The sequence below is a fragment of the Neovison vison genome, chromosome 6, assembly GCF_020171115.1.
Source record: "Neovison vison isolate M4711 chromosome 6, ASM_NN_V1, whole genome shotgun sequence".
Lineage (NCBI taxonomy): Eukaryota > Metazoa > Chordata > Mammalia > Carnivora > Mustelidae > Neogale > Neogale vison.
The window spans coordinates 122,856,609-122,877,944 of NC_058096.1; the positions used below are offsets into that span (position 1 = coordinate 122,856,609).

Genomic DNA, 21,336 nt, shown 5'->3' on the forward strand with positions numbered 1-21,336 from the left:
ATTTTACTATTAGATGACAGGGTGTGGACCTATTCTTATTGATTTGGAAGGGGGTTCTCTGTGCCTCCTGGATTTTGATGCTGGTTCCCTGTGCCGTATTACGGAAATTCTCTATAATAATTCTCTCCAATATATCTTCTCCTCCCCCCTCTCTTCTTCTTCTTCTGGAATCCCAATTATTCTAATGTTGTTTCGTCTTATGGTACCACTTACCTCTCGAATTCTCCCCTTGTGGTCCAGTAGTTTTTTGTCTCTCTTTTGCTCAGCTTCTTTATTCTCTGTCATTTGGTCTTCTATATCACTAATTCTCTCTTCTGCCTCATTTATCCTAGCAGTAAGAGCCTCCATTTTTGTTTGCACCTCAATAATAGGTTTTTTGATTTCTGCTTGGTTTGATTTTAGTTCTTTTATTTCTCCAGAAAGGGCTTTTCTTTCTCTAGACAGTATTTCTCTAATATCTTCCATGCTTTTTTTTGAGCCCAGCTAGCAGCTCTAAAATCGTCATTCTGAACTCTAGATCTGACATATTACCAATGTCCATATTGATTAGGTTCCTAGCCTTCGGTACTGCCTCTTGTTCTTTATTTTGTGGTGAGTTTTTCTGCCTTGTAATTTTATTCAGGTAAGAATATATGAAGGAGCAGATAAAATACTAAAAGGGTGGCAAAGACCCCAGGAAAATGTGCTTTAGCCAAATCAGAAGAGACCCCAAATTGTGGGGGGAAGAAAGGGGGTAAAAAGAAGTTCAGAAAAAAAAATTTCAAAAAGAAAAAATATAAAAAAGTATATATATATATATATATATATATATATATATATTTTTAGATTGGTGAATAGAACAGGGTCACCCATTTAATTTGGGGAGTATTTTGGTCTCTTAAAAGAATCTTCCTACCAAAATTTAAAGAATGAAAAACATATATAAGGGTAAAGACAATGAAGGGATGGAATATGGCTATAAAGATGAAAATTTTTAAAAAAATTTCTAAAAAGATGTTGATAAGATAAGTTTGTTGGGAGAATAAAGAAAAAGAAAATGTAGAGAATTTGCTCAGGCTGGAGACTAGAACAAAGCCATGTGCTAGGTAGAGGGTATATTTTGACCTACTAGAAGAAGTTGTATCCCAAAATTTTTTGGAAGAAAAAACCCTATGTGTATACAAAAAATAAAGTTAGATAAAATGAAGGATAAAATATGACTATAATAATGAAGTTTCAAAAAAGTTTTTTTTTTTTTAATGAAAGGTATTGTTAGGATAAACTAGTTAAAAAACTTTGAAAGAGGAAAGGGTAAAAGTTAAAAAAAAATTTTAGCAGACGAAAAAAATAAGAAAAATTAATTAACTTTGCAAGGCTAAAGAATCATGGGCAGAAAGCCATGAATTCCATGCTTTCCTTTCTCCTCTTCTGGATTCTGCTGTTCTCCTTGGTAAGTGAACTTGGTCTTGGCTGGATTTCTTGCTGATCTTCTGGGGGAGGGGCCTGTTGTAGTGATTCTCAAATGTCTTTGCCCAAGGCGGAATTGCACCACCCTTACCAGAGGCCAGGCAGAGAGAGTGCGGTGGAGAAACCGCTCTTGGTCCCTAAGCCGCCAGCGCACCCGAGAACGCATGGGTTCTAGTTCCTGTGAGGGGATGGGAGCCCCGCCGGTCTGCAGAACGCGCGCTAGCCCTACCACAAAGCTTGAGATACGAGCGCACATCCCTCAAGCTCCCCTGAATTACAAAGGCCCGGCCGGCGCTCTTTGACCCGCGCCATTGTTTCAAAGCCTAAGCCGCGCGCCGAAACTCTTCCCCTGACAGAGGCGCACAAAAGCCCAGCCTGGGGCTTATGGACCAGCGACCTGTTCTCAGTGCCCCAGACGCGCGCCCGACCCACAGCCGCCTCTGAAAGAGGTGCGCGCAAGCCGGGCACTCCCAGCCCGGGCCAGCGGCAAAATCTCAGTGTGCGATCGCTGCTTGGAACCTCTCTGGCGGTCGGGAGCTCCCAGACAGCCGCCACTGCCTTGGCGTTGGGTACGAGCAAAAGATCCTGCGCCCCCAGGGTCTGCAACTTGGAACCAGGCTAAGTAATCCGCTTGGGTTCGCTTTCGGGAGCTTTTGTTCCCTGAACACTTTCCGTAGAGCTCTTGAGGACGGGAATGAAAATGGCAGCCTCCCAATCTCCGGCCTGGAGGAGCCGAGAGCTCAGGGACCCAGTCCTCAGTGAGCCCTCAGAGAAAAGTGCTCAATCACTCCCATCTCCCTGGCCTCCGGCTGCACTTCCCGCTAACCCAGCCTGTGACCAAGCATCTCTGTCTTTGGCATACAGCCCCGCCTGGAGTCTCCAAACCCCTCAGATCCCTTTGCTCTTCCGGGGGCGGGGGGCTCTCCCTGAATCTTGTGGGGTCCCTGCTCATAGAGCAGTGGCCTGTACCACAGATCACAATTTAAGGTAACCCTGACTTGAGAGTTCACTCCTCGGCTCTTGTCTCTGTAGCCGGCTTCCCCGCTTAAATACCTGTGAGTTCTGTGACACTCAGACACTCCCAATCCTTCTGTGACCCCACGGGACCTGAGGCCGCACTGTCCCTGCATGGGCTTCACCCCAGCTTAGCCTCTGGAGCGATGTCCCTCAGTGGAGCAGACTTTTAAAAGTTCTGATTTTGTGCTCTGTTGCTCTGCTGCTTGCTGGGAGCTGGCCCCTCTTTCCACAGTCTATCTTCCGGTTGCTTTGGATTCACTTCTCCGCCGATCCTACCTTTCAGAAAGTGGTCGATTTTCTGTTTCTAGAATTGCTGCTCTTCTTCTCTTTGATCTCCTGTTGGATTTGTAGGTGTTCAGAGTGGTTTGATAACTATCTAGCTGATCTCCTGCTACCTGATGTCGTCTTAACCTGCTATTTCTCCACCATTTTGACTCCTCCTCCTCATTGATACCATTTTTAACTTCTTCTCCAGGTGGCTTTCACTTCTGCCCTTAGCAATTCCATGTTGTCACTAACAGTTTTCTCCAACCTAGCAATTGCCTTGATAACTCTGACCCTAAATTCCCATTCTGACATACTGTTTATGTCCATATCCAGTAGTTCTAATGAAGAGGGCACAGTCTCTGAATTTTTCTTTTGTTGGGTGTTCCTCCTCCTAGTCATTTTGGTGAGATGTAGTTGAGGGGATGTGTAGCTGAATATATCAGCCGTCATCCAGGCAAGATGCACCCTAGAATGCTTCTGAGCAATCATAAGTCATCACCAAAAAGAAAGAAAAAAGAAAAAAAAGAGAAAGAGAGAGACAGGAAAAAAGAAAAGAAGGCCCAGCCAGAATGGGCCCCAAAGGTAAGATTTATTAGGTATACAAACAAAAACGGACAAACGAAAAGACTGTGAAAAGTAAGTGACAAGAAAAAAAAAAAAAAAAGAACCCAGACAAAATGAACTCCAAGGATCAGATTTATATACTACCAGAACAAAAACAAATACACAGAAATACTGACAGAAAACAAAGATGGCATGGTGGTTATAAATCCTCAATGTGGGCGAGGAAGGTTATTTTGATTCCTCCTGAGGGTATCTTGATATCTTTGTTAAAGGGCTCAATTTTCCAGAGATAAAGGGAGAGTAAAACTGGTTTATATATAGGAGTAGTATTGATTAGGGAAAGAAGATTACCTTGAAGCTTATATCTATATGTATATTAAAAAAAATAGAACAGAAAAAGAAAACAGAGGTATATGTATGAAAAAAGGTCAAGTTAAAAGGTTATTATAGTATATGTTATACTGAACCTCTATTGTAATGGTAAGTAGGTTAAAAAAAGAACAAGAATAATGAGAACGAATTAAAAATAAAAGTTGTTTCTGTGAAATATACAGGTTTTTGGCGCAATACTGGGAGCTCAATATATTGTTTCCCCCCATATTGGCATTTTACAGTTTTATGGTGACTCTGTGGTGGTTGTCCTCTTGTTCTTTTGGCTGGCTTTCTGGGGTAGGGGACTGCTTCGTTGTTTTTCAGTCAGTCTTGCTTAGGTTGAGTCCTCCTGCCCCCTGTCAAGGGGCTGGGCTCTGTGGAAACCAGTTTTTCAGGCTTTTATTCTCTGGAGGGTTTTTTTTTCTTTGGCGGCTTTTTGCAGGCTTTTTGGAGGTTTGTTGGAAAGCAGACTGTACCTAGACCTCCGTCTCAGAGAGAAGGTGGTCCAGAACACACAGACTCCTCCTCTGCAAACTCTGCTGAGTCGTGCAGCCTCCCACAGGCAGACCACATCCCCAAACACTGTCTCGGTTTGCCTGAAGCGCCCACTCTGCACCCCTGTACCCCTAAAACCATGAGCGATATTTGTCCTGGGAGCCCACTTCTGGTGGCTGCCTTCACTGGGACTACTATCTGGGGTCCAGACCTCAGGCTGCCACCACAGAGATTGCACTGAGTTCCTTCAGCCCTGACTGGGAGAGTCCAGACCATTGTCTGGTCCTAGAGACTGCTGTCTAGCGCCTGCTTGGAGCTTTCTCGGGCACTGGCAGGGAGTGGGTCAGACCGCGGTTGCAGAGTGCGCAAAAATTCTAGGGAGCACAGGCTGGCACTGTCACCAGACTCCCTCATGTGGGGGCAGGAGTGTGCCCAGCTGAAGCGTGGTGCAATCCCTGCAACCCCGGGGGCTCCGCTGCACTCTCTCTGGCATGGATGGTTGCTGGCGGTGGCTGTTCTGGGACTGTGGGCTTAGGCTGTGCCTGTACTGCCCGATAACCCCAGTAGCCCCTTAAGATCTTCTACTCTTTTTGAGTGCTTTTAACCAGACTCTAAGTCAGTGCTGGTCCCCATCAAAGGACACTTTTATATTGGGGTATTACTTTCAAATGGGTTGCTTCTGGTGGCTCCCTCCCCTTCTGTTTATCCTCCTATATTATTAGTCCAATCATTCCCACTCTGCTTTACCTCTCCACTAGTGTCTTCTGCCCTGTAGAGATCCAGAAGTGTATAATCCTACATCTCGGGCTGCTTTCGTGGGTGTCCAGAGTGTTCTGGTAGATAATTAGCTTATTTTAGGGGACTGGTTGAAATGGGGTCTCCTACTTCTCCATCATCTTGCCCCCTCCAGAGATAGAGAGAATCTTAAGTAGTCTCCACTCCCAGGGCCGAGTTTGACATGGGGCTTGATCTTACACCTCTGAGATCATGAACTGAGCCAAAACAAGAGTCTGATTGAGCCCCCCAGGTGCCTTCCACCCCCCATTTCCACTGTAGTTTCCAGGCAGCATGTATAAAATCATGTCTTCTGAGCATTGATGCCATTTATTCATCCTTTCAACAAATATCCTCTGCTTAAGTGGTGGTGATACAGTGATGAGAAAAATAGATATCGTTCCTTCCCTGACAAAGCTTGTATTTCACATCTTTCATTGTGACTGTTTTTCTTTGTGCTTTTAGGTCAAGGGTCCTAGTTTCTCTAGAATGTCATTCTGTCCTCCTCTAGTGAGTTTTCTTTCCTGTCATTTTGCTCCTTTACTATCTTGATTGGTTCTTGTGCTTTATGTACTATCCCTTGTTTGTTTTTGTTGATTCTCTGTTGGCTGAAGTAATTCACCATGCAGTATTCCCCAAATCTAAAGTGATCAGACACTGATACTCCAAAATCTTAAGCTCAAGTATCCCATCCCAGGCTGTATCCCATCCTGTCATTCCCTTTCTCAGTCCTTCTTGACCTTCATTCTCATTAAGGTCCCTTGATCCTTTCCCTTTGTTCCTTTGGTATGTTAGCTCTTTCTTGGCCTCTCTCCTTTTCCCGTCTGCTGTTGCCTCATATTTGACCATTTGGACTAGTCTTTTATCAGCCCTTGGATTCCCTGTGTTTTTGTCTCATCACATCCAAGAAGCCAAGTACTAACATGGAATTGGTACTACGGCCCCCATTCTCTGCTTGTTCATCTGGGTGCTGCATGCTGCTGGAGAAGGGCAGTCATATCCTTGATTTTCAACTGTCTTTGAGGAATTTCTTCCATAGAAACATTTTCCTGTATCTCCCATCCTAATAAGACCTATATCCTGATCCTAAGGCCCTTATTTAGCTGTCATCAGACAGTTGGGTTCAAATTGTGCCTCTTACTAGATAGTTACTATATAAATAGTTATAGCTATGTGACTTTTGGCAAACTTCCCTTCTTCTCTGCTCCTGCTAATACCTTGTAAGTATCTCTCTCAAGGCCTCTACGATTTTTGAATTATAATTAGCTGGTTAAATATGACTGTCCAACTGAACTCTGAGTTCCATGAGGGCAGGAACTGCATTCATTCACTATTTATTGAGCAACAGGTACTCAGTATGACATATACTATGCTAGATGCTGGAGAACAATGATGATAAAACAAAGTCCCTTCCCTTACTGAACTTATTTTGTAATGGAAGAGATAGGAAGTAAGAGATAATGGCACAAATAAGTATGTGTGAATATAAATTGTTAAAAGTGTGAAGAAGTGAAAACAGGGTCTTATGCAATTGTAGGTTCGGTCCTGGATGTCTTGCCCCAGGCTTCACGCAGAAGAGGCACTTCACTATGCTTATGAAAGAATGAATTTATGGCTCATGAGGATTTGCCTTTTTTTCTTAGATTCTCTCTCAGCAATTACAGCAGATGGAAGCTGAGCATAATACTTTAAGGAGCACTGTGGAAACAGAAAGACAAGAGTCCAAGATTCTGATGGAAAAGATGCAACTTGAGGTGGCAGAGAGAAAATTATCCTTCCATAACCTCCAGGAAGAAATGCATCATCTTCTGGAACAGCTTGAGCAAGCAGGCCAAGCTCAGGCTGAACTACAGTCTCGGTACAGTGCTTTGGAACAGAAGCACAAAGCAGAAATGGAAGAGAAGATCTCTCACATTTTGAGTCTTCAAAAGACTGAGCAAGAACTACACTCTGCTTGTGATGCTCTAAAGGAGGAAAATTCAAAGCTTGTCCAAGATAAGAGTGAACAGGCAGTTCATTCAGCCCAGACCATTCAACAACTGGAAGGTCAGTATTTGATTGCCTTTCAAGTCCTCTTGTTTAGCACCTGAGTGGCTCCTATTTACAAATTTCTGGGATCTGTTAATGACATGATTTGCTCATGTCAATTGAATAAGTAGAAGAATTAAGAATTCATCTTTTCTGAACTCATTGTCATTTGTCCTCTTTCTGGCTGAAGGTATAATCTGGCTTAATATTATAATTATCATTATGGTAATTATAATGTCTCCTAGATTAGAAAGAATGCTATGTAAAAAGTGACTTCCATCTGAAGGGGTCAGTGACTGAAATGAGTAGGATTTGAATTGATTTTTGGAAAACTCAGGGTAGATCTAGGTACATAGGTCAAGAGACTGAATTGAATGGAGTCATCCTTACTTTTTTTTTTTTTTTTTTTTTTTTTTTTTTTTCCCAATTTATTTATTTTCAGAAAAACAGTATTCATTATTTTTTCACCACACCCAGTGCTCCATGCAAGCTGTGCCCTCTATAATACCCACCACCTGGTACCCCAACCTCCCACCCCCCCGCCACTTCAAACCCCTCAGACTGTTTTTCAGAGTCCATAGTCTCTCATGGTTCACCTCCCCTTCCAATTTACCCAAATTCCCTACTACTCTCTAACGCCCCTTGTCCTCCATGCTATTGGTTATGCTCCACAAATGAGTGAAACCATATGATAATTGACTCTCTCTGCTTGACTGATTTCACTCAGCATAATCTCTTCCAGTCCCGTCCATGTTGCTACAAAAGTTGGATATTCGTCCTTTCTGATGGAGGCATAATACTCCATAGTGTATATGGACCACATCTTCCTTATCCATTCATCCGTTGAAGGGCATCTTGGTTCTTTCCATAGTTTGGCGACTGTGGCCATTGCTGCTATAAACATTGGGGTACAGATGGCCCTTCTTTTCACGACATCTGTATCTTTGGGGTAAATACCCAGGAGTGCAATTGCAGGGTCGTAGGGAAGCTCTATTTTTAATTTCTTGAGGAATCTCCACACTGTTCTCCAAAGAGGCTGCACCAACTTGCATTCCCACCAACAGTGTAAGAGGGTTCCCCTTTCTCCACATCCTCTCCAACACATGTTGTTTCCTGTTTTGTTAATTTTGGCCATTCTAACTGGTGTAAGGTGATATCTCAATGTGGTTTTAATTTGAATCTCCCTGAGGGCTAATGATGATGAGCATTTTTTCATGTGTCTGATAGCCATTTGTATTTCTTGATTGGAGAAGTGTCTGTTCATATCTTCTGCCCATTTTTTGATGTGTTTGTCTGTTTCGTGTGGGTTGAGTTTGAGGAGTTCATTATAGATCCTGGATATCAACCTTTTGTCTGTACTGTCATTTGCAAATATCTTCTCCCATTCCGTGGGTTGCCTCTTTGTTTTTTTGACTGTTTCCTTTGCTGTGCAGAAGCTTTTGATTTTGATGAAGTCCCAGAAGTCTATTTTCGCTTTTGTTTCCTTTGCCTTTGGAGACGTATCTTGAAAGAAGTTGCTGTGGCTGATATCGAAGAGATTACTGCCTATGTTCTCCTCTAAGATTCTGATAGATTCCTGTCTCACGTTGAGGTCTTTTATCCATTTTGAGTTGATCTTTGTGTACGGTGTAAGAGAATGGTCGAGTTTCATTCTTCTACATATAGCTGTCCAGTTTTCCCAGCACCATTTATTGAAGAGACTGTCTTTTTTCCACTGTATATTTTTTCCTGTTTTGTCGAAGATTAATTGACCATAGAGTTGAGGGTCCATATCAGGGCTCTCTACTCTGTTCCACTGGTCTATGTGTCTGTTTTTATGCCAGTACCATGCTGTCTTGGTGATCACAGCTTTGTAATAAAGCTTGAAATCAGGTAAGGTGATGCCGCCAGCTTTATTTTTGTTTTTCAACGTTTCCTTAGCGATTCGGGGTCTCTTCTGATTCCATACAAATTTTTGGATTATTTGCTCCAGCTCTTTGAAGAATGCCGGTGGAATTTTGATCGGAATGGCATTAAAAGTATAGATTGCTCTAGGCAGTATAGACATTTTAACGATGTTTATTCTTCCGATCCAAGAGCATGGAATGGTCTTCCATCTTTTTGTGTCTTCTTCAATTTCTTTCATGAGTGTTCTATAGTTCCTCAAGTATAGATCCTTTACCTCTTTAGTTAGGTTTATTCCCAGGTATCTTATGGTTCTTGGTGCTATAGTAAATGGAATCGATTCTCTAATTTCCCTTTCTGTATTTTCCTTGTTAGTGTATAAGAAAGCCACTGATTTCTGCACATTGACTTTGTATCCTTCCACGCTGCTGAATTGCTGTATGAGTTCTAGTAGTTTGGGGGTGGAGTCTTTTGGGTTTTCCATATAAAGAATCATGTCATCTGCGAAGAGAGAGAGTTTGACTTCTTCATTACCAATTTGGATACCTTTTATTTCTCTCTGTTGTCTGATTGCTGTTGCTAGGACTTCTAATACTATGTTGAACAAGAGTGGTGAAAGTGGGCATCCTTGTCTTGTTCCTGATCTCAACGGGAAGGCTGCAAGCTTTTTCCCATTGAGGATGATATTTGCTGTGGGTCTTTCATAGATAGATTTGATGAGGTTCAGGAATGTTCCCTCTATCCCTATACTTTGAAGCGTTTTAATCAGGAACGGATGTTGGATTTTGTCAAATGCTTTTTCTGCATCAATTGAGAGGACCATGTGGTTCTTCTCTCTTCTCATATTAATTTGTTGTATCACATTGATTGATTTACGAATGTTGAACCATCCTTGTAGCCCAGGGATGAATCCCACCTGATCATGGTGGATAATCTTTTTAATGTGTTGTTGGATCCTGTTGGCTAGGATCTTGTTGAGAATCTTAGCATCCATATTCATCAGTGATATTGGTCTGAAATTCTCCTTTTTGGTATGGTCCTTGCCTGGTTTGGGGATCAGGGTAATGCTGGCTTCATAGAAAGAGTCTGGAAGTTTTCCTTCTGCTTCAATTTTTTGAAACAGCTTCAGGAGAATAGGTGTTATTTCTTCTTGGAAGGTTTGGTAGAATTCCCCAGGGAATCCGTCAGGTCCTGGGCTCTTGTTTTTTGGGAGATTTTTGATCACTGCTTCAATCTCGTTATTAGATATCGGTCTATTCAGGTTGTCGATTTCTTCCTGGTTCAATTTTGGTAGTTTATATTTTTCCAGGAATGCATCCATTTCATCAAGGTTGCTAAGCTTATTGGCATATAACTGTTCGTAGTAACTTCTGATGATTGTTTCTACTTCCTTGGTGTTAGTTGTGATCTCTCCCCTTTCATTCATAATTTTATGAATTTGGGATTTCTCTCTTTTCTTTTGGATTAGTGTAGCCAGTGGCTTATCGATCTTATTGATTCTTTCAAAAAACCAGCTTCTAGTTTCATTGATACGTTCTACTGTATCTCTGGTTTCTCCCTCATTGATCTCAGCTCTAATCTTGATGATTTCCCTTCTTATGTGTGGAGTTGGTTTGATTTGTTGTTGATCCTCCAGTTCTTTAAGGTGTAGAGACAGCTGGTGTGTTCTGGATTTTTCAATTTTTTTGAGCAAGGCTTGGATGGCTATATATTTTCCCCTTAGGACCGCCTTTGCTGTATCCCATAGGTTTTGGACCGAAGTGTCTTCATTCTCATTGGTTTCCATGAATTGTTTCAGTTCTTCTTTGATCTCCTGGTTGATCCAAGCATTCTTAAGCAAGGTGGTCTTTAGCTTCCAGGTGTTTGAGTTCCTTCGGAACTTTTCCTTGTGATTGAGCTCCAGTTTCAAAGCATTGTGATCTGAGAATATGCAGGGAATAATCTCAGTCTTTTGGTATCGGCTGAGTCCTGATTTGTGACCCAGTATGTGGTCTATTCTGGAGAAGGTTCCGTGTGCACTTGAGAAGAATGAGTATTCTGCTGTTTTAGGGTGGAATGTTCTGTATATATCTATGAGGTCCATCTGGTCCAATGTGTCGTTCAATGCTCTTGTTTCTTTATTGATTTTCTGCTTCGATGATCTGTCTAATTCTGAAAGAGGCGTGTTAAGATCACCTACGATTAGTGTATTCATATCAATATGACTCTTTATCTTGATTAACAGTTTTCTTAAGTAATTGGCTGCTCCCATATTGGGAGCATAGATATTTACAATTGTTAGATCATCTTGGTGGATAGTCCCTTTAAGGATTATGTAGTGTCCTTCTGTATCTCTGACTACAGTCTTTAGTTTGAAGTCTAATTTATCTGATATGAGAATCGCTACCCCAGCCTTCTTTTGAGTCCCATTGGCATGAAAGATGCTTCTCCACCCCTTCACTTTCAGTCTGCGTGTATCTTTAGGTTCAAAATGGGTCTCTTGTAGACAGCATATGGATGGGTCCTGTCGTTTTATCCAATCTGCAACCCTGTGCCGTTTTATGGGTGCATTGAGGCCATTCACATTGAGAGTGATTATTGATAGATACGTTTTTATTGACATCGAGTTACCTTTGAAGTCTTTCTTTCTGTAGACTGTCTCTATATTTCTGTTCAATGCTATTCTTGGGATTTTTCCTCTTTTATAGAACCCCCCTTAATATTTCCTGCAGTATCGGCTTGGTGGTTGCATAGTCTTTTAAGTCTTGCCGGTCTTGGAAACTCTTTATCTCTCCATCCATTTTGAATGTCAGTCTTGCTGGATAAAGTATTCTTGGCTGCATGTTCTTCTCATTTAGTGCCCTGAATATATCTTGCCAGCCTCTTCTGGCTTGCCAGGTCTCTGTGGACAGGTCTGACGTTATTCTGATGGGCTTCCCTCTGTAAGTAAGGAGCCTCTTTGCCCTGGCGGCTTTCAAGAGATTATACCTACAATTATAATTTCTCAATTTGACTATCAGGTGTCGTGATGTTTTTTTGGAGTGTATAATCTTGGGTGGAGACCGTTCAGCCTCTAGTACATGAACGCTGGTTTCATTCGCGAGATTCGGAAAGTTTTCATGAAGGACTTGTTCCACGACATCTTCTAGACTTCTTTCTTTCTCCTCCCCTTCAGGAATTCCAATAATTCTGACGTTGGAACGCTTCATGGCATCACTTATTTCCCTAATTCTGCTTTCGTGGGATCTAAGCTGTTTGTTCCAGGCTTCCTCCTGATCCTTTCTCTCTATCTGTTTGTCTTCCAGATCACTAATTCTATCTTCTGTCTCAGTTACCCTAGCTTTGAGAGAGTTTAGATTGGATTGGAACTCATTGAGAGCATTGTGGACCTCCTCCCTGGTAGCTTTAAGCTCCGCCCTAACATTGTGAACATCCTGTCTGGTCGCTTTCAGTTCGGCTCTAATCAATTCTGTTTGGTCATCCATGGCTTTCTCCAACCTAGCTATTGCCTGGATAATTGTTAGCCTGAATTCTCTTTCCGACATATTGTCTATGTTGATAGCCGTTAGCTCTGTTGCGGAAGGTCCATCCTCTGTATTTTTCTTCTGTTGGGCATTCCTCCTCCTAGTCATTTTGGTGGGAGAAGACTGAACAGATGTAGCTGGATGTATCAACTCTGGTGCAGTCAAGGTGCACCCTGGAACACTTCCTGATCTCCGTCTCAGAAGCCTCAGTCTGGGTGCAGAAGCTGAATAAATTCCCCCTTGGATGCTGGCAGTGCAGGTTCCAAGTTAAAGACCCTGGGGGCGCAGGATCTTTTGCTCGTCCCCAAAGCCAAGGCAGTGGCGGCTGTCTGGGAGCTCCTGACCGCCAGAGAGGTTCCAAGCAGCGATCGCACACTGAGATTTTGCCGCTGGCCGGGGCTGGGAGTGCCCGGCTTGCGCGCACCTCTTTTCAGAGGCGGCTGTGGGTCGGGCGCGCGTCTGGGGCACTGAGAACGGGGCGCTGGTCCGTAAGCCGCAGGCTGGGCTTTTGCGCGCCTCTGTCCGGGGAAGAGTTTCGCGGGCGCGAGGCTTAGACTTTGAAACAATGGCCCGGGTCAAGAAGCGCCCCAGGGCCTTAGAAACCCAGGAGAGCTGGAGCGACGTGCACGCGCATCTCAAGCTTTGTGGTAGGGCTAGCGCGCGTTCTGCAGACCGGCTCCCATCCCCTCACAGGAGCCGGAACCCCGCGCTCTGGGGCACGCTGGCGGCTTAGGGACCAGGAGCCGGTTTCTCCGCCGCACTCTCTCTGCCTCCGCGCCGGGGAGGCCGTCTGGGACCGGGGACTCAAGCCCCTGTCCCTAGCCGCCCCGATTCCCACAGTTTGCCCCCGCGATCCTTTGCTCTTTTGGAGTGCTTTCAACCAGTCTCCGAGTTAATGCTGGTCCCCAGACGCAGGGCACTCTCGCTCGTATCGGGGTATTACTTTCCCACCGGTCGCCTCTGGTGGCTCCCTCCCCCTTTTGTTTATCTTCCGATCTCAGTCCGCTGTTCCCATTCCGCTTTACCTGCTCACTGGCGTCTTCTGCCCCTGTAGAGATCCAGACGTGTATAATTCTGATCTCAGGCTGATTTCATGGGTGATCAGAGTTCTTTGGTAGGTAATCAGCTCACTTTGGGGTACCAGCTGAAAAGACGCCTCTTCCTAGTACCCCGCCATCTTGTCCCCCCCAGTCATCCTTACTTCTAAAGATGGATCTAAATACTTATAAGTGATAAACTCTTTTTAAGGAAAACTTTTATCCTTTAAGAAGGTTTAATGAAAAGTAATACAGGTGCATCTGGGTGGCTCAGTTGGTTAAGCATCTGACTCTTGGTTTCAACTCAGGCTCTGATCTCATGGGTTGCGGGATTGAGTCCCACACTGGGCTCCATGCTCAGTATGGCATCATGGCATCTGCTTGGGATTTTCTCTCTCTTCTCCCTCTGTGCCTCCCCCACCAGAGTGCACATGCTTTCTCTCTTGGTCTGTCTCTCTCTCAAATACATAAATAAATTTAAAAAAATAAAGTAATACATGCCTCTAATTTAATTTAATTCTGATAGAATGTTTAAAGGAAAGATTTCAGTAAGGCTCAAGTTGAAGATCTCTGTTGAGGAACTAAACATTAACCAGAAAGCCTTGGGGGACATTATGTGGAAACAGTGTATTATATGAGCACATTGTCCTCTTAACTGGACTATGTACATGTTTAGAGTTGTGCTATATTATCTTAGTGGGATTCATAATGCTTCATTGAAGAGTGAAGAAAATAAAATTTAAAAATACTAAAGGCATTTTCAAGGGGGAAAGGAAAAATGACTTTGTGAAAAATTCTAAGACCATTTATTTGACCTTTTAAGGAAGAGGTTTACTGAGATGGCCTTTGGTCCTTCAGAGCATTTAAACCATTAAAAACTGTTGTTAAAAACATGTTGTCATTGGTATCATAGTTTTAATTAAGAGTGAATAGCATGTGGTGGTATCTCTATAAGGTAATAGCTTACCAAGTTTCAGACTTGCAGCAGAGATCATTTCTATTTAACTTTCTTTTCCTTAGATCAACTCCAGCAAAAATCCAAAGAAATTAGCCAATTTCTAAGCAGACCAACGTTGCAAAAACATGAAACAGCATCTCAGACTTCTCTCCCAGATACTGAGGATACACAGGTAATTAAATGTATACTTATAATAATGAGTATGGTCTGTTAATCTCTGCTGTATCATACTTGGGTGCTTTAACGAGAATATATTCCAGAAAGTTATATAAGCTTGCTTTAATCCAGAAAATGTTATGTCTTTTATGCCTGATAAGATGCTTTTTTGGAGTTGATTCCATTTGAAAGCAGTCATGAAAAACATTAATTTGTGTCTCAACAATGATTAATGAGAAAAAATAATAGATAACAAGCACCATGATCTCAGGAGCCTTTCTGATTCTAAGGTCTTAAAATTCTGTATTGAAAACAAATCATTGTCTTTGATCTTGTAATCAGTTTTCTCAGCTGAGAAGTCAGTTTTGTTTTTGGTAGACCAAGATTTGATCCACTTTAATGCACATAGCTCAGTCTAACCAGACTTGAAAATCTATTATAGAAATCATAATCCTCCCATTAATTATTTAACAGTAAAAGCTTTAATTGCCAATTAGCTGTTGTTTGGCCAGTATATTCTCTTTTCCTTCTCTAAAAATCTCCATGGGAAGCTAGATTATAATCACCAGAAGGCTGCTTATTCAGCATGATTATCAGAACAAAGAGATTTGTTTGATGATCTTAATTGGCTAGTGTCAAGCTAGGATAGCTGGATTTATTCATATCCCTTATAAGATGGACAAAACTGACATACATTATGACCTGCAGAGTTCCATGGTCCCTGGGCAGTACTGTGCATTGATAAAAAATTTTTGCTCTCTGGTTTCTAGCATCTAGACTTTCCAATCTCTTCTATTCTCAAAATCACAACTTTTTCCTCCAATGTTTAAGAACAGTTTTCAGTAATTGCAAAAAAAGTTGAAAGAATTTGATACTGAACATCTGTATACCCACTATCTAGATATTCTGTCAACATTTTACTATATTTGCTTTATTCAATATCTATCCATTTATCCGTCCATCAATTCATCTTATTTTTTTTGTGTTTCACAACAAGTTGTAGACATGGGTACCTTTTTCAGCATGCATATCATTGACTAAATTTTAATATTTATTAATAGTTCTTTTTCTTTGAAGTAAATTTTATAAAACATGAAATGTACAAATATTAAGTATACCTTTCACTGAGTTTTGTCAAATGCATATACCTGTGTTATCCAAATCCCCGTCAAGATACATCACTATCGCCCTACAAAGTATCCTCATGCGCTTTCACAGCCAATCACATCCTAACCTTCTAGAGCTGACCAATGTTCTGTTTTTTCACCATGGATTAATTTTGCCTTTTTACAACATCATGTAAATGTAATCACACAATATATATGCTCTTTTTTGTGTAAAGCTTCTAACACTGAGCATGTTTTGAGTTTCATCCAAATTGTTGCATTTATCATAATGTACTGTTTTATATTGCTGAGAAGTACTCCATTTTGTGAATGTGCTGTATTTTCCTTTGCATGATTGTGCTGTAATTTCTTGTTGATGAATACCTGGGCTTTTTCATGTTTTGGCCATTATGAATTAAGCTGCTATAAGCATTCTTATACAAGTATTTGTGTGGACATGTTTTCAGTAAATACTAGTTGAAGGATTGCTGGCCCAGAGAGTATGTATTTAGTTTTATAAGAAACTGGCAGATCATTTCCCAAAGTTGTATTATTTTATATTTCCACCTAAGATACCTGAGAATTCTAGTTGTTCGACATCTTCTCCAAGATTTGATATTGTTAGTTTAAAAAACTTTAGCCATTCTAATGGGTACATGGTGGAATCTCATAGTTTTAATTTTCATTTCTCTGATGACAAATGATGTTGAACATTTTTTCTTGAGATTCTTAGCCATTTGTATGTCTTCTTTTGATGAAGTGTCTTTTCAAGTCATTCCTCTGCTTAAAAAATCAAGTTCTTTGTCTTTTAAGGATCAAGTAGTAGGGATTCTTTATATATCCTAAAAGCCAGTTTGTTTTCAGATCTGTTTGGTGACTGTTTTCTTCCACACTGTAGCTTGCCTCCTACTCACATTCTTCATGATGTCTTTTAATTAGCAGATATTTTGTAATTTTGATGAAGTCTATTATTTATCAGTTTTTTATGGATGCGATTTTTCTGTGTCCTAACTATGAAACCTTTGCTTAATGCCATGTCATGAAGAATTTTCTCTTGTGTCCTTCCACAAGCTTTATGGTTTTTAATTTTCCCAGTTAAGTCTCTGAACCTAACATAAATTTTTGTGTGTGGTGTAAGGTAAGGATCAAAGTTTATTTGGATTGTTGACAGTTTTTGGCGATCATAAATAAAGCTTCTGTGAATATTCTTTTACAAATATTTGTTTGGACCTATGCTCTCTTTGCTCTCAGTAAATATCTGCTAGTGCTATGCTTGAATCATACAGGTTTTTGGGAGGTTTTAAGATCCTACCAGACTGTTTGCAAAGTGGTTGTACCATTTTCCATTCCCACCACTAGTGTATGAGAGTTCCAGGGATAAGCCTCACTTGGTAATGACATATTATCCTTCTATTTTGTTGAATTACATTTGTTAAAATTCTGTTTTAAAGTTTTGCATCTGTGTGCATGAGGAATGTTTGTTGTAGATTTTTGCAATTTCTTTATCTGGTTTTGCCGTATGAGTAATGCTAGTCTTTAGAATGAATTGGGAAGTATTCTTTCTCTTCAGTTTTTTGGGGAATATTTTGTGTAGACTGGGTACTATTTTCTCCTTAAATGCTTTGTGGAAATTCACCAATAAAACCATCTAGTCCTAGAGTTATCTTTGTGGGTACATTTTTCTTTACTAATTCCATTTGTAGCTATATGGTTATTCAGGTTATCTGTTGTTTTGTTTTGTTTTGTTTTGTTGTTTTTTACTGAGCTTGGTGTTTATATCTTTTAGGGAATTTGTCCATTTATCTAAAGTGTCATATTTATAGGAATAAAGCTGTCCACAATAGTCCCTTATTATCCCTTTTAATATCTGTAGAACTATGGTGATGTCAGCTCTTTTACTCCTGATATTTGTAATTTGCGTTTTTTTCTTACACAGGTTAGACTGCCCAAAGGTTTACTGACTTTACCGATCTCAGAAAACCAGCTTTGGTTTCATTGATTCTCTGTTGTTTTCTGTTTTCTATTTTATTGATATCTACTTTAATCTTTATTGTTTCCTTTCTTCTTCTTTTTTTTTTTTTTTTTACTTTGGATTTGATTTCCCCTTTTCTTAGCTTCTTCTTTTTTTTTTTTTTTCCTTAGCTTCTTAAGGTCGAGGCTGAGGCCCCTGGTTTGAGAACTTTCGTATTTCTGACATAGGTGTTTTGTACTATAAATTTCTCCCTATGATCTTCTTTGGCATATCCCACAAATTCTGTTGTGTTTTCATTTTCACTTAGTTCAGAATACTGATTTCCTATTTGATTTCTTCTTTGCCTTGGGTTATTTAGTTTCCAGATATTTGAGGGTGATGTGCCCAGAACTCTTTCTATTACTAATTTTTATTTTAATTCTTTTGTGGTCAGAACATACTTCACATGACTTGAACCTTTTAGAATTGATTGAGACTTTTATGGCCCAGAATGTTGTCTTTTTTGGCAAATGTTCCTTGTGTACTTGAAAATAATGAATACTTTGCTGTTACTGGCTGGAGGGTTCTATAAATGTCAATCGTGTAAGGTTGGTTGATAATGTTATTCAGGTATACTACATCCTTATTTTTCTGCTCGTTCTCTCAATATTAAAATATCAGTAGTTGTGGACTTATCTATTTCTCCTGTTCTGTCAGGTTTTACATCATATATTTTCAAGCTGTTACTATGGCTTAAACATTTAGGAATTTTAGGTCTTAATTAAGTGACCCGTTTGTCATTATGAAATGACCCTCTTTATATCCCTGGTGACATTTGTGACACTCTTTGCTTTGAAATGTCCTTTTGTTTGATATTAATATAGCTACTGAACTTTTTTTTTTCCCAAGATTTTCTTTATTTGAGAGTGAGAGAGCGAGAGCACAGGCAGGGCAAGGGGCAAAGGGAGAAGCTGACTGATCTAACCAGGCACCAGACTTTTCTTTTTACTGGTGTCAAAGATACATCTTTTTTTCATTCTGTTATTTTTAATCTGTTTGTGTTTTTGTATTAAAATGCATTGCTTCTGTGCAGCACAGAATTTTATTCTGCTTTTTACCAAGTGTGTCAGTTTCTGCCCTGTAAGTTGGAGTGTTCAGACCATTTACATGAACGTTATTGATTTAATTTTAAAAAGTCTCTCACTTTCTTTTTGTTTTCTTTCTTACCAACTGTTTTATCTTTTTTTAAAAAAATAGGGTGTTTGTTATGATTTTTTTTCTCTTCTTGCAGGTTATTAGCTAAATTCTTTGTTTTGTTATTCTAGTGGTCACATTATGGATTGTAGTCTGTATCATAGTTTACCTTCAAATAATACTATGCTGCTTCATGTATGAATAAGAACTTTATACTCACATCCTTGCATTTCTTCACTTCTGGTATTTATGTTATTATTGTTTACTCACATATATATATATTATAAACAAAAAATACAAAAGTATAACATGTACAAATAAATGGTTACTTAAGTGGTTATTTATTCGATTATTTTTTAAAGACAGTAAAATATTTAACTGTCAATACAGTCACCATTTCTGGTACTTTTTATTCTTTAGGGTAGATCAGGGATTGGCAGTCTATTTCTGCAAAAGGTTGAATAGAAAATATTTGGGCTTTGGGGGCCAATATAGTCTTTTTTGAGCTATTCAACTCTGCCATTATAGAGCAAGAACAAACATAAAGGTAAACAAATTGTTGTGACTGCCTTCCAATAAAACTTTACTTGTAAAAACATGTAGAAGGCCTCAAAAGTTGCTGAACCCTGGTACAGTTTCATATTTCCATCTGATATTGTTTTCTTTCTGCCTGAAGGATGTCCTTTAACTTGCATATGTGTTCGTGCCTGTGTGTACATGTGCATGATGGTGCAGGTCTGCTGGTGATGAGTTCTTAAAGCTCTTATATGTCTGAAGACATCTTTATCTCTCCATTCTCTCCATTGTTAAAGATATTTTTGATGACTACAGAGTTCTACATTGATCTTTTTTTTTTATTTTTTCAGTGCTTCAAGCCTGCTACCCTACTGTCTTTTTTCTTGCATTTTTCTTTTGACAAGAAATCTGCTATCATCCTTGTCTTCTTTTTTTTTTTTTTTTTCCTGGCTTTTAGGATTTTGTAACTGGTTTAGGCTGTACCTTAGTGTAGTTTTCTTCATATTTTTTGTGCTTGGAGTTCATGGAGCCTTTTAAATCTTTGTGTTCATAGTTTTTATCAGTTTGGAAAATTTTCTGCCATAAACCAGTTAAATAAGTTCTTCTGATTCTCTCCCCTCCTTTGGGGATTTCATTCAGACATATATTAGATTACTTGAAGTTTTTCCAGAACCCACTGATGCTGTTTTAATGGTTTTGGATTCTTTTTTTCTTTCATTTTAGTTCCTATTTCATGTCTTCAGGTTCACTTATCTTTTCTCCCTTAATATCCAATTTGTTATTAATCCCATCTCATGTTTTATTTAACTGAAACACTGAGATTTTCTTCTCTAGAAGTGTCCTTGGGCTTTAAAAATATATATTCTGTGGTTTTATTTGATCTTTTTGCATATACAGAATGCAGTTAAAACTTTTTAAATTAATTAATTAATTTATTTATTTTAAGTAGGCTCCATGCTGGGCATGTCAGGCTTGAAGTTGCAACCCTCACATCAAGACCAGAGCTGATCAAGAGTAAGATGCTTAACTAACTGAGCCACCCAGTTATATTTCATTGAAATATAGTTGACACACAGTGTTAACATTAGTTTCAAGTGTACAACATGGTGATTCAACAATTCTTTACATTTTGCGAAGCTCACCATACATGCTATTATAATACCTTACTATATTCCCCAAGCTGCTGCTTTCGTCTATGTAACTTACTCATTCCATAACTGGAAGCCAGTACCTTCCACTCCCCTTCACCCATTTTGCCCCTCCCCCCACCCCTGGCAACCATCTTTTTTTTTTTTTTCACCGTATTTATGGGTCTGTTTCTGCTTTTTGTTTATTTTGTGTTTTAGATTCCACATAAAAGTGAAATCATACAGTATTTATCTTTCCTTGTCTGTAAAGTCCTTATCTTTTAATTCTAACATCTGTGTCAGTCCTGGGTCAGTTTCAGTTGATTATTCCTTCATTGTTGCTTATATTTCGCTCTGTGCATACCTAATGCTCTTCGATTGGTTGCCATACGCTGTGGGTACTGTGTATATTTGTATTCACATAAATATTAATGGGATGCGGTTAAGTTACTTGAAAAAAAATTGATCCTTTTGGGTCTTGCTTCTTTGATTTATTAGGCAGGTCTCTATCAGTACTCAGTCAGTCATTCCTTGATAAGGCACCTCACTGAGTGTACTACTTGATACCTTGCGAAGTCTGTTTTCTACATTTGGCTGTGGGAATAAGCACTCCTCCAGGTCCTGTGCAAGCACCAAGTGTTGTTTTCTAATCTCTTCAGACGGTTTTGTATAGTTCTGATAGCCTTGTATGATTTCCTCACATCCATGTCCTGCTCTGTACCCTACCAGATACTTGTTGGGGATCGTCTGCAGACCTCCAGGGTTTTTTCTGTATGCAGCTCTCTCCTGTCTGGTGCTCTTTTCTGAACTTCACTTACCTTGATTTCCCTCCTCAACTCAAGGATTCAGCTAGGCTCTGCCTAAGTTCTCACTTCTTGGGTCACAGCCTGGAAATTGGCCTAATGCATTAAGCTTGGTCAGGTGTAGGCTCACCTCATTCT

The 21,336-nt window shown here is 40.1% G+C and overlaps 1 protein-coding gene across 3 annotated transcripts in view; it reads left to right on the top strand.

Moving 5' to 3' along the window:
* GOLGB1 (golgin B1) overlaps positions 1-21,336 on the top strand; it is a 124,527-nt gene that overhangs the window by 56,563 nt on the left and 46,628 nt on the right. For all 3 annotated transcript variants that reach the window (XM_044252244.1, XM_044252245.1, XM_044252246.1), the window contains 2 exons: positions 6,579-6,981; positions 14,408-14,517. In XM_044252244.1, the coding sequence (XP_044108179.1) occupies positions 6,579-6,981; positions 14,408-14,517 (513 nt within the window). The remainder of the gene's footprint in view (positions 1-6,578; positions 6,982-14,407; positions 14,518-21,336) is intronic.